Here is a 13,879-nt window from a genome sequence, read left to right as displayed (position 1 = left end):
ATTTTTTTTTTTACCAAAACACATAAAAACACTCGTTAAAAAGGGTTATCAAACACCCCTTAAATTTTTCAGGAAATTAGCTTATGGCTTGATTGATAGGGGTGAAAAGACAATAATTGTTAGCGATTATTGGCTAAAACTGCCTAGACGGTTAGCGGTTAATAACTTTAATAACTGCTAACCGCCTTTTTTTTAAAAAAAAAAAAAAAAAAATTTATTTTATTTTTTAAAAGAAGGATCACATCCATGTTGTTTCTATGGTAAGATGATAATATCATACTACATATGACATCGTTTCATATATATATATATATAGGCGGTCAGCAATTTTGAAAAAACCTAAAACTGCTAACCGTAATTGCATAGGCGGTTAGCAATTTTTTCTAACGGCCTTCAGAAGGGACAAAGTTTTTCTCCAAATTGGGTTGAAATAATTTTCTTCAACCTACTCTATAAAAGTGACATGTGTTCCTAGAACATGTGAGATGCATGTTTTTTTAATAGTAGGGACAAAGTTAGAATAAATTTTATTTAAAACTCATGTACATCTCACATGTTATTAATAAAAGGAACGCATGTCAATTTTATAGAGTATGTTGAAGAAAATTCCTTCGACCCAATTTGAAGGTAAACTTTATCCTTAAGAAGCCATTTGCGATTAACGGTAAAAACCGCCGGCATTTTTTACTCCTAGGCTTGAAGTTGAAGCCCCCAAGCTATAAGCTAGTTCCGCGCCCACGGCCAATATTGCTGTGATTGTGTGACGATTGTGAATCTGTCGCTAATCGGTTAAACTGAAATTTACAAGTGATTTTAACAATTATATCATTAAACCAAGTACTTTTGGAGTAATATATAATCTATCCTCGGTTAGATATTTTCCTATAAAAACAAGTATAGAAGCTTATCCAGAGAAAGAAAGAAAAATAGTGTACAACGGAGGAGAATGTTTGTGATGCCGTTAATAATGCAGATGATGTGAGAACTTGGAGACTGGTCTTGGCATTAACAATAGCGATAATGTGAGAACTCGGAGACCCAATCATGCAAATTGTTGGTTAATACAGTTATCAGATGAAAAAAGAACAGAGATTAATAGAGACTCCGCTGGAAAACGTATGCGTTAAGCAAATTCGAAACCCGTACTCATGGCGCATACATCCGCCGGCAGGAAGTTACGAGGTGGTTTCCTGAACTGACTGAGTAATTTTGCTTGGTATGAGCATGATTGGTAGAAAGCCCATTCTCTCTCGTATCTCGTTGCATAAAAGCATGCAACTCCTCTGTCTGGTGGACTATGTCGGCCTCAAATACTTGGCTCCCATTTCTGGCATAAACCCACTTCAGGTATCAAGTGCATGCGACGTTTCCTACTGGGGTTTTGTTAAAACTATAACTATGCTATAGATATAAACACTAATCTCTTCGTATCCTACTGCTAGTTTCATCAACGTTTGCTTCTATGTGGGGTGTTTTGTGATTGGAAAGTTCAGTTGCAATGAAAAAATGGTTGCATGTGAAAAAAAATTATTGAACCCATTTTTGTAGGACAGGCGTTTGTTAAAATGAATATGATAAATGTCACCGGTTTTTATATCATATGGAATTGTTATACCTTTTTGGCTGATTTTTTTTTTTTGGGTGAAATGATGTTAAATCAGAGACCTGCATGAGCATGGGGATTATCAAGTGCCTTCTAGTCGCACTCTGTATATGGGCTTTGTCAGATTCCTTTGTTTCTACAACTTCCTCTGATGGGTTGATGAGAATTGGTCTAAAGAAGCGTTCTTTAGACCTTCAGAGTATAAATGCTGCAAAAATCACCAGTAGAGAGGTTTTTCATCCTAGAGGTTCTGGGGATACGAATAGTGATTTTAATGATGTGAATGCAGATATAATATATCTAAAGAATTATCTTGATACCCAATATTATGGAGAGATTAGTATTGGTACTCCCCGGCAAACCTTTACTGTTGTCTTTGATACTGGTAGCTCCAATCTTTGGGTTCCATCTTCAAAATGCATCCTTTCTGTAAGTTTTGCAGTACTCCGAAGTGTTTAATATTCCTTCAATCTATTGAAGTTCTTTGTAAAGGATGACCTTATGCAGATTGCTTGCTATACCCATTCTAAGTACAGGGCCAGGCTATCCCATACCTATACTAAGATTGGTAAATTTTGCTGGTGCATTACTTTTTCTAAATTTATTTATCTTTAAAGCAGTTCTGTTGTATTGTGAATATAAATAACATAGCTTGTACGAAATATTTCGTTAATACAGTCATTCTCAAATCTGTTTTTCAATTTTATTTAGGAATACATTGCAAAATCCCTTATGGTTCTGGTTCCCTTTCCGGCTTCTTCAGCCAAGATCATGTCAAAGTTGGAGACTTTCTCATTAAAAATCAAGTTGGGTTTGTTGGCTTGCCCAAAGTTTCATGCTTTAAACTTGTTAGTGTCTTCATTGCAATGATGTTGTGTAATTTCCTATCCTTCAGGAATTCGTTGAGGTTACAAGGGAAGGATTTTTAACATTCTTAGGTACAGAGTTTGATGGAGTACTTGGACTTGGGTTTTCAGATACAGCTGCCCGGCAAGTCACGCCAGTGTGGTATAGTTTTCACCTGGTTTAGTGTTAATCTGTAAACACTTGCCCCCCCTCCCCTTTCCTCCTTTTTCTGTAATCCGTATGGTTTTGATGCATCTATTTAACAATATACTACTTTTTTTCATTTAGGGAAAAATTCAAAAGGCTATTCTCTGTTTTTCTTCTTTTTCTTCTTTGCTTTTGATGCCTCGAACACACAAATGTCCTTTCTGATTACAGGTATAATATGTTTTTACAACATCACGTAAGCCAGAAAATTTTCTCTTTCTGGCTGAATCGAGATCCAACAGCAAAATTGGGAGGTGAGATTGTCTTTGGAGGTATTGATTGGAGGCACTTTAGGGGTGACCATACTTATGTCCCCTTGATTCGCAGGGGTTACTGGCAGGTCTGCAAATTTAAGAATTAGTTGCTCCCCTTAATTATCTTCTTATCATCAAACAGAAAGATATTTAACTTGAAATACATTCATCTATCCAGATTCAGGTGGGAGACATTCTTATTGAAAACTATTCAACAGGTTTATTACATTTCCATTTCCTTTGGTGTTTAACTGTCTTTGATTTTGTTACTCTAAAATGAGCATGAATGAAGACATTGTGAAATTAAATTTGCTGAAGATTGCATTAGGTCTAGTCAAGAATAAAGCATTGCCAATAAATGAAGTCCGTGCCTTTCTTATCCGGATAAGCCAAAATTCTTAGACTCTTAATTGTTGATGGATTTCCATTTTATATGTCCTCTTAATTGGTGTTTCACTAGGTGTTTGACCATTAATGAGCATAAATCCTCATTTTCTTTACATGAACCGAAAAGGAAAATGAACTCTTCAGTTATTATTTCAACATTAAAGAGGCAAGAAGGGCAACGTACTTCAATCCTTTTCCTCTGCTCACACATGCATAATAAATCGTGACAAGTTTTAAAATTTCCAGGATTATGCAAGGGTGGATGTACTGCCATTGTGGATTCAGGGACAGCATTACTTGCGGGTCCAACTGTATTGATACTCAATACTTTAAGCTTGATTCAATTTCCTTTTGCATTATTTTTCTTCCTAGAAAATTTTTGTTCCATCCTTACTAGTACTAGTTTTCAGGCTATTGTCACTCAAATCAACCATGCCATTGGAGCAGCAGGAGTCGTGAGCTTGGAATGTAAAGCTGTCGTTTTTAACTATGGGAATATGATATGGGAATACTTAATAGAAGGGGTTGGTTCTTTTAACCCCTTTACATTTTCTTTTAATTTGATCGATAAAAATATACAGCTTCTTCTTAGAAGATTAAGAATTCACTTCCCCTTTTTACAGATACGACCCGAGATAATATGTGTGGATCTTGGACTCTGTTTTTACAATGGATCTCATCATGTAAGGTAATCAACCTACTTCCTTTTCGCTGTTTTAAAGGATGAGGGCGGAGGATTGTGACACCTTGGAAAGTTAGGTCTCACATTGGGTTGGATTGTGATAGTATTATATGGGTGCGAGTCTTTCATTGGTTTCTTACTAAGTGAGACCAAACTTTATAATTGATAGTAGAGAGCTCCAATTGTAACTTTTGACTTTTCTTTTTGGAGTGAAAACTCAAATATGGCTAGTGCTTTCTTTAAGTTGTGACAAATGGTATCAAAGTCAACCTAGTAATACTATGCAGCACTTAAGCATTGCAACGTGATGCAAGTCCTAACGAAAGTTAGGTCCCACATTGATTTTAATGGTATTACATGGGTGCTAAGTCTCAAATTGATTTCTTACTTGGTGAGACTAGCTTTATAAGTGATTTTAGGGAGCTCCAATTATATTTTAATTAGCCATTTTGAAGTGAAAGCACAAATGTAGTTGGCGCTTTTCTTAGGTTGCGATATGGACTTTGTTTGTATATTTTCATTTTTAGTTATCATAAGAAAAACTAAACTTTAACTTTTGCAGCCCTGGTATTGCATCAATGGCTCAAAATCGAACTTGGGAGGGATCTTCACTTGATGAGAGTGCTTTCTGTACTTTCTGTGAGATGATTGTCTTCTGGGTTGAAGTACAGCTTAAACAAGAGAAAACAAAGGAAAAAGTTTTTAAATATGTGAATGAGGTAGTTCCTCTCCAAAGAATAGAGCTTTTTTTTTCCCTAATTTTTGCACCAATATTATGTGTCTATAGACTAGGACTAACAGTTCTGAAATTTCCATGTCCTAAAGTTGTGCGACAGGCTCCCGAATCCCATGGGAAAGTCATTTATCAACTGCGATAACGTTGCATCCATGCCCTATATTTCATTCACAATTGGAAACAAATCCTTCCCTCTCTCCCCAGAGCAGGTGTGGATCTTATTATTTCTCATTAGTTAACTTCTATGCATTCATGTAATTTGTTTGGAAAAGGCAAACATGTTAGACCAATGAAAACAACAAATCATGCCTCATAATATATATCAAATATGGCTTCTTAAAGAAACACGATTCACTGATTCATACAACTGCTTGCAATATTAAACGTCCATGTGAAATTGATATCCACAGTTGTGATTTGTCATTGCAAAACACAGATACATGGTTAGATGGGCTCAAGCTTTTCCTCGGTGCTACATTGCTCAAAATTTTCTGTTATGTTCATATCACTTTGTTCTACAAGTAGCTTTTCTTATGAACAAAAGCAAAGTACTATAATGACTCTCTTTTTAGTTTGTCTATGCAATCCTAGTAGAAAAAAGGCTCATTTTTTTGAAAATTTCTTACCTCCTTTTGGACCTTTGACTCAGTACACGCTTAGAGTTGAAGAAAGCTGTGCCACTGTCTGCCTTAGTGGGTTTGTTCCTTTTGATGTGCTTCCTCCTGAAGGTCCCGTCTGGTAAGGCTAATTATTTTTTCTTCTTTAATGATTGTCACTTTCATTCATTTATCCAGTTATGAACTTGCATCCAGATGCCTATGCACCCAAGTAACACGCAGCTCTAGATTTCTTAATGCATCATTAAGTCTAATGTTAAGATATGAATCTACAGTGTATAACAGATATGCATGCTTGCCTGCAGGATTCTTGGAGACATATTCTTGGGAGCATACCACACTGTGTTTGATTTTGGTAATCTTAGGATTGGATTTGCAAAATCTGCATAGGACTGTTTGGTGTTAAAGCTAAGGGAAGCTATATGGTAAAGAATGATAGGAGGTGCAACATACATGACCCATATTCAAATAGTTTATACATACCGGCCCTTTGACTTCCAATGCCTTAGGGCCTTGTATAAAGGGAATTGGTATGTTCATAAATAAACGTGAGGGCCTTGTATAAAGGTAATTGGTATGTTCATACTTCATATATAAGAAAACTTGACAGCCCGAGAGACCTTTTTTTGTTATCTGAGTTCTGTAATTGTGGCTAGCATGCAAATTAAGTGCAAATCCTATCCCTAACAGGAAAATCATCACCTATCATTGTTTATAGTGCTATTTTCTGTAATCAATCGTCACCCACCATTTCATAGTACGTTTTTCAATATCTTCACCAATCCAAAGCTTCCTTTAAAAAACAAATTCTTTTCATATTTTTATGCAATTAAAGATGATTGATGACCCCCAATTTAACTTGAGCATTTATTCAGAGTATTGATCAAAGTGAACATGGAGACAAGGTCACAAATTAGGACAAAGATTTCCTCTTAATTGGGTCGGAAGAATTTATTTCAACTTAATCTATTAAACACAAGTTTAAAATGCCACATGGATTTGTAAAACTCACATGCTCTATTAAGAAAGAAGGAATTGATTGTTTATCTTTGTATTGCCCTCTATACTTCCCCTTTTTCTCTTTTTGATCAGGCCACGGGAAAGCTTACTCTAAGTTTAAGACACCGTTATGACGACACATAGAATTGCAGAGACATCTTGAGTACTACATTACAAGGATTAAGATCCAGCACAATACTTCTGCCCTATGTGAATGCAAGGGAAGGGCTTTATTTGTTCAAGTAGGTGTTCAGACAGTTCGAGTCTCACTTGCTCAAACTGTTTGAACACCTATTCGAACAGCTAAAGCCCTCCGACTCCTACATTCACATACCTCTATCCTATTGTATTGCAATAAAACAGGATATTGCACTAGATCTCTATCCACACGACAAAGGCATTCGAGATGGACAAGCCAAATACGCCCTAGGCTAGCCACCCCAACACGAGTTATTTGTGACTGCCTGCTTGGAGGCAAGCCTCAAGATGCCCCTTGCATTTTGAACACGTCAGTTTAATAAATTAAACGAATGTAAACAAAAATTCTTCAAACCCTTCTCAATTAACGGTTCACATTAGATCAGATAATGTTGATATCCCCTCTTTTAGGATCCCCATCACATGTTTAAAAATACATGTGGAAAAATCAAGCAAGTGTACTTTTTCTTAGAAAATCAGAGTGAAAGAAATGTACTTTTTCTGTATTCCATACTCTTGGATTGACTAAATACCATATGGTTTATAATATACACAAAGAATCATAACATATCCTGTATATGTTGAGAGATTACAGCGTACACTTATTTTCTTCTGTTGGAGATGACCGTTGAAAGTGATGATCCTTGACGTGGTGTGTGGGAGAGCCTGCAGGCATTTTAGAAGAAGAAGAAGAAGTAGTGTGGTGCCCACCATGGCTATTGCTCTGAGCTGCACGCATGATAGAGGAAGCGGCGGCAGCCAATGCTGCCGTCAAATTATGGTCGGTGGCAATAGCTGCGGTGACCATATCCACCATGGCCTGTTGCTTGCCTTTCTCTGCCGGAAACAATGTTGGCAGCATGGATGACATGTTCAAGGGATGATGATGATGATGATGCCCTGGGAGTTGCTGTGGGACGAAAGATCGACGTTGGATGAATTGCATGTTGTGTTCGTTGGGGGTGGGGGTTAAGTCGAGGGTGATTGTGGGATGTGGTGCGGAGGTGGAAAGGGTGGCGATGGTGGAGGGATACTTGGACATTAACGGCAAGAGGCCTGAATTTGAGGGGTTGTTAATGTTGGAGGTGGTGGAGCCGGAAAGTAGCATGCTCACCGCTGCCGATGTTGTGCTAGCCATGAATGTCGCTGCCGGTGGGAGAGGGTGGTTATGGTTTCCTTCGTAGGTTGTTGTGAGGATGGACATATCCTCCGGACACCTTTGCACCTGTTGTGACATGGAACGTATTCATGAGTGAGTTTAACACTTACTCCAACCCAAATAAATAAATAAAAAATAAGGGAAAAAAAAGAAAGTAAAATTAGTTTACGTGGTTTGTATTTTTATAAATAAATTATTTTGGTAAGGTTAGTAATTTTTGACACAACTTGCAAATCTGACACATAAATATAAATTGTGCCCAAAACAACATTTTCTTCTGAGGGTCTACATATATAAACCTAACTCAGAATATGCAATTTTCAAGAGACCCCATATATGACCATTATTTTAATTTGTCAGCTAATCACTCTTAGAGTCTGTTTGGGATTGTGTTTGAATAATAAAGCTTTTAAGTCAAAAAGAGCTTTCGGGCAAAAGCTTTATTTTTAAGCTTTTGTCAAAAGTGCATTTTGACTATTTTTAGGCTTTTTGAACCCTTAAAAGTACTTTTAATTTTTTTACCAAACAAATATAGTTTTTTTAAACAGACTTTTTAGGTATTAAAAGCATTTTTAGGCCTCTTAAACACAATCTCAAATAGGCCTTTAGAGTTTCTTTAAATCACACAAAGTCACAAAAAAATTCAGACTACCGAAGTTTCGGGTTATAAGAGGAGACTTGATAGAAAAATTGGCAAGAGTTCTGGAGCTATACTGTGGCAGGAGACACATGAGTCGTTTGGTATACACATATTCACCCCATCTAGGTGTTGTTTAGAGTTTTCCACGGATCTATTCTATAAAATTCAAAGCATATGGATTGATTCTATAACAATTGCAAACCACATGCAAGACTGATTTTGCAATTAATTTTTCCTAATCTTAAATATGCACAACGGATCAATCCTTCCATATAAATAATAAAACTTTGTGAAAGGGAATTCATGCAAATTAAAAAGTCAAAGTTGAGTACTGTCGCTTTTCCGACATATGAAAGATTGTTAATTACCTGCTTACGAACTGGACATCCAATGGCCATGGTGCAACGGTAGTAAGCACGTGGACAAGGGTTACCCTTTGCCATCTTCTGTCCATATTTCCTCCATTGGCATCCATCGATCATCTGAAAACCCAATTAACTTCTTCCCTCTTATTAGTTCATCATGCAATATATCAATGCAGATAAAAGAAGAAGAAAAGAATGAAAATTAAAAGAAAAGGAATATAGTAAAAGAATATATCATACCAAAGAGGCATCTGATCGTGCTCTTAAGGACACCCTGGCCTTCTGAGAAGATACATGAGGCATGTTGTCCTCTGAGTTCTTTGCTCCAGCTTCCCCCTCACCTTTTGATGTATAATCAACACCCCCGACACCTTCATCGTCTGATCTGGACATACGTTTCCTTCCAACATTAATATTGGTCATATGATGATGATGATCCATTTCCTTGGATATTACTTCCATCATGTTCTTTTCGTTTGTCTTGTCGTCTGAATCGGAAGGCTCATTGATATCCAACATTGAAGTAGATGGCACTGTCTCTATGGACTGCCGGCTGGGTTGTGACAAACCATCCATTTCATTTCTCTCTTCCTTCTGATTTAAACATGGTGTAAAGAGGATCATTAGTTTTTCTTTTTTCTTTTTTTTGTGTGAATACATATCGCATTATTTTGAACTTTGAATGATACAGTATGAAGTAAAAATCCCCGTTAGCTATATATGTACCCTCAGCTACCCTCCTGACCCTCAGTTGCCCACTAGGCCTGCGACTTGTGGGCCCCTATGATTTTTGGCTCACAAACCCTCGATCCATGGAGGAAACGAATGACCCCTAAACATAATTGACGGGCGTGCACCAGGAGCGATACTCGAGCAATTTTCCAGCCACTAGCCCCACAATATAAGCCTCGAGCGTAGTTGGGGGTGGGTGGCTTTGCCTTGACTGTAGCACATGTATATGCAGATGGTCCTTACACGAAAAGTCATTGATTACCTCATCCAATACGAACCTTCACACCATACCAGGAGAAGATCCTTCGAGATAAATACTAAAAAAGAAAGGGATCCCTGAGACCTGCCATATTCCTTACGAGGGTCTAATCCCCTGTACTCTCCTTTACAGATACTCTTACCTTTTAGGGAACCGTACTATAAAGAGGGGCATAAACCTTAGGTTAAAGGTGCATACAACACACCCCTTCTCTTGTGCATGCCTAATAGCCTTATTTCTTCTTAAAAAATTCTACACTGAATTAAGCATCAGAGTATCCCGCCGGTATCCCTTTGCTCCTTTGTTTTTCCGGTACTTTAGGCGGAGGTAGGAGGCGGTGGTCATGATACTTTATCAACAACTATACATTTTTATTGCAGAGGCCAAACAACCCTTGGAGCTAGAAGGGATTAATTAAGACGATCTAATTAAGAGGCAGGACCCATTAATTTATGCTGATAAAAAAGTGATCAGTTCTTTGAATTGAATTCTGTATTAATTACATCATGAAAACTCCAATGAATAAACTGACTCACATGCGCATACATCTTGATTAATATATATGTATTAGTATTTGTAGTAGTTGAAATACTGATGAGGTAATTAGTACGAAACGATGACAAACCAAATTTTAATTACCGGCAGATAATTATTAATGTGGGCTGCTGCTGCTGCTGGTTGTTCCATTGCCAAACGTAGGTGTCTCTCAAGATCCTTGTACCTCTTGGTAGCCCGATCCAACATGTCCACCAGTTTCCGATTTTCCTCCTTCATTTTCTCAAGCTTCACCCGTAGCATGCTCAACTAAACATCATATGAAATACGATAAAGACTTTGGCTTTCAACTTTTCAAAAAACATATATATCAACTTTTTGAAAACGCATGAGATGATCGATCTCTAAAGTTAAGAAACATGCACTTACATCAACATTCGATGGCGCATCCTTGTTATCTTGGTGATGATGATTTGCTGAAAAGAAGTCAAATTCTTTGATCACTGCATCCATGGAATTCAATTGGTTGGAGTTTGAGATCAAACTTTTTTGCAAGTTTTGAAGAACAATATTGACGGCAAAAGAGGGACTATATATAAAGAATGTGTATATATGCCGCTCCACTAGTCTTTTGAAGTCTTCTCCTGCATTTAACAAAGACTTTCTTCATCATCTTTTGATAAGAAAAAAAGAAAAAGAAAAAGAAATGAATAGATAAGAAACTTCCTTTGTGACCAAGATTAATTCTTGACCAGGAGAGAAGACTTGAGGTTGTTGTGTGTGTCACGGCTGCAGGCTAATATAAGCAAGTTGGCGTTGTTGATGTTTTCTTTTGAGAGATTGATGAAAGGGAGTGCGCACGTCTTCGCCTTCTCAGGTCAACCCGCAACCCCCGGCCCCCAAGCCTCTCTCTCCCACCTACCCTTATTTATTTTGAACTCTAGTATTTTAGAGCCCTAATTTCCTTGAAATTTCAGGTTCTAGGAATATTTCGTATGCTCTCTCAAACGAACCGTATTCGAACTGCTCAACGTGTTTTCGAAGAAATCCGGCTCTTCTACGTGCGGAACGCTCCGTGTGTGGTCGAGAGTGTTTCAAGTCAACCTCAAAATATAGAAGACAACAGAGAATCTGGTTGGAGTGTATACAAAAAAAGTAGTAGGTAAAGTAAAGACTTAACATTTTTTGGTTAGGTATTTTACATAATACTATTGGAGATGCTCCAATGCAAGAGCGCCTTGAAGTGCTACAGGTTGTTAGCATGACGATATCCAAGGGATATTTCCTTAATTATTTGACTATAAATAAGTTTGGTCATTATACAATTCTACTCACTAAACTCTTTCGTATATTTTCGTTTTCTTTTTGTATATGATATGAGAGCCACTTTTTGTGCCGGCCATCCCCCAATATGCATTATTTTAAGTCTTTAAGACATCATTTGCCTAAGTATTCTCTCTAAGTATCACTTCATATTATGTATTTTCTATTGTAATTCACCCATTTTTTTATTTAGTTATATACTTTTAATTGATATTTCGAAGCAGTTAATTTGTTACACCCCTCATCCTCTATGTCCCTAACAAGCGGCCGCTTGATGATGGCAGCCACCACTTGATTTGTGGTGTCGACCTCAAACAGTCATCAACTTTTTAGAGTTGGCGTCAGATCGAGAAAATTATCTTCGTCGGAGGTGGCGTCGAAAGTTTTCTGCTAGTACTTCTAACTTCGGTAGAAACAGAAGTTAAACAGTAACTATATCAGAGTCAGTGCTCACCCATAGAGAGAGTGATCGAGAGTGGAACTTAATGATGTATTTCATTATTAGGTGCATTTTTTTTTTCCATATATATATATAGATATTTTTGTGTATAGTTGAAACAGAATAATGTTGAGATGAATGGTTTTTAAACTCATCTGAAAAAACAGGAAATAGAAGAAAATGATTTGAAAATATAGCCAAAAGTTTAAATATTCAATTTTTTTTAGAGGGAGAAAAAAAAAAAAAAAGCAGCGAAAAGATTGAGACTAAAATAAAGGACAGAGTTTTCCTCTAAACTAGGTTGGAGAAATTTCTTTCAACCTAATCTATACAAATGACATGTGTTTTTTTTTTTAATAACATGTGAGATACACATGTTTTTAAATAGCACGGACAAAGTTGGAATAAAAAAAGGACATGTTTTTAATTTATGTGCATCTCACATGTTATTAAAATAAATGACACACGTTATTTTTATAGACTAGGTTGAAGAAAATTCTTCCAATTCAGTTTGGAGGAAAACTCTGTCCTAAAATAAAATACATAAACAATGTCAGATATGTTTTCAACATCATATATAGAGCAGTTGCATAAGCAGTTAATGTATGTCCATATTTCAACCATGAGCAGTTAATTAATTAAGGAGTGAATCAAGGGTTCTTACATGTTTGGATTTTTAAATTAATGCATGACATCTCAATTATCATAAACTGTTAATATAATGTCCATATTTCAACCAAAGAAATGGAACCTTTTCTCTTTTTTTTTTTTTCTTTTTTTTTTTTTAAAAAAAAAAATTTAAAAATTGATTATATTTCACAGATCTTGATCATAAAATGGTGAATATCTGACAGATCGATGCAATAAAATAAAATCAACCAGTTGATTGATTAGAATCTTAATCATAAAATATCAAAATTAATAAAATGTCATTAATGAATGATCAAGCAGTTAAACCAACGTTGGAGTAGACAGGTAATTGGTCAAGATGTTTGAAAATGTGGTCAAGCTGTCGTTAGCTAACCTACAAAAAAGTCCAGGTCTCCATATGAACCATGAAGGATACTACAAATTTAATAACGTGTTTTTATATTCTTTTCTCCAACAAGGATTTGACAAATAGACCTACTAACAAAGACCAAGTACCTGTCCAATGAATGACAACCACTTATTTATTTTTTATTTTTTTTTAAAACGAATATGATAATCATCTTAAACCAAGGCTTCGTTTGTTTAGGTTATATATATATATATATATATATATATATATATATATATATATATATATTTATGGGTATTTGATGCGATTGAAAATAATAATTAAATTAAAAATAATTTTAGTTTTATTAAAAATCTTTTTTAGTTTCGGAAAATGGTTTGAAATTTCTTCTTTTCAAATGGCTGAACCTTCAGAGGAAGTTGTCAACTGTTTTTTGTCATCACTAATTTTTCGTACAAGTTAAACGTTAGAATTTACATCGAAACAACTATCTGTGCAAAACTGTAAAAAAGAAGGAACCTTTGAATTTTGCCGAGGAATATCCAATTCAAACTTGGACAACATAAGTGGAAATTTAAATGGCATTTCTAGATGTATATGCCGGCTGCTCTCCGCTGTTCAACACGCCTTTCCCAAAGTTGGTCCAATTAATTGATTTACCCTCTTGTCGGTACTTCCTTCTAGACTTTCTTATATTCTCAATGGAGGACTTTGGGAAGAATTAATGGGTTAGGAATAGATCCCCACGTACGTCACATCTTTGATTAATATTGCTACAAGTTTGGCACGTATGAAAGAGAGCCTTTGAAGAGATTAGGGTTTCGGCGACCTAGCAAAGGAAAGGCAATGGAGTCTCACCTCTATGGCTCTACCAAACGGCAAGTGGAGTAGCACCTCAAGAATAATAATTGAATAAAGAAAAGAGTAATGTTATTGTT

The 13,879-nt window shown here is 36.2% G+C and overlaps 2 protein-coding genes across 3 annotated transcripts; one reads left to right on the top strand and one right to left on the bottom strand.

Annotated features, from left to right (window-relative positions):
* The first annotated feature begins 883 nt into the window (after positions 1 to 883).
* On the top strand, positions 884 to 5,964 carry LOC132174863 (aspartic proteinase-like). 2 transcript variants are annotated; one of them, XM_059586588.1, is made up of 14 exons: positions 884 to 1,347; positions 1,662 to 2,032; positions 2,096 to 2,171; positions 2,315 to 2,409; positions 2,499 to 2,611; positions 2,828 to 2,996; positions 3,089 to 3,128; positions 3,544 to 3,608; positions 3,708 to 3,821; positions 3,921 to 3,985; positions 4,542 to 4,698; positions 4,805 to 4,924; positions 5,365 to 5,453; positions 5,638 to 5,964. In XM_059586588.1, exons 2-14 carry the CDS (start codon positions 1,670 to 1,672, stop codon positions 5,720 to 5,722), a joined length of 1,551 nt encoding a protein of 516 aa, XP_059442571.1. In that variant the 5' UTR covers positions 884 to 1,347; positions 1,662 to 1,669; the 3' UTR covers positions 5,723 to 5,964. The 2 variants fall into 2 exon arrangements, with proteins under 2 accessions (XP_059442571.1, XP_059442579.1); XM_059586596.1 differs by having other exon boundaries at positions 885 to 1,347; positions 2,111 to 2,171.
* A 1,065-nt stretch (positions 5,965 to 7,029) lies between these two features.
* Positions 7,030 to 10,871, bottom strand: LOC132167430 (probable WRKY transcription factor 47). Its single transcript, XM_059578398.1, has 5 exons — positions 10,609 to 10,871; positions 10,324 to 10,488; positions 8,934 to 9,287; positions 8,697 to 8,810; positions 7,030 to 7,754 (listed from the first exon to the last, which is right to left on the bottom strand). The coding sequence occupies exons 1-5, from the start codon at positions 10,690 to 10,692 to the stop codon at positions 7,119 to 7,121; spliced, it is 1,353 nt and encodes a 450-aa protein (XP_059434381.1). The 5' UTR covers positions 10,693 to 10,871; the 3' UTR covers positions 7,030 to 7,118.
* Positions 10,872 to 13,879: the final 3,008 nt, after the last annotated feature.

This window comes from Corylus avellana, chromosome ca1, assembly GCF_901000735.1.
Source record: "Corylus avellana chromosome ca1, CavTom2PMs-1.0".
Lineage (NCBI taxonomy): Eukaryota > Viridiplantae > Streptophyta > Magnoliopsida > Fagales > Betulaceae > Corylus > Corylus avellana.
This window is presented reverse-complemented; position numbering and strand designations above follow the sequence as displayed.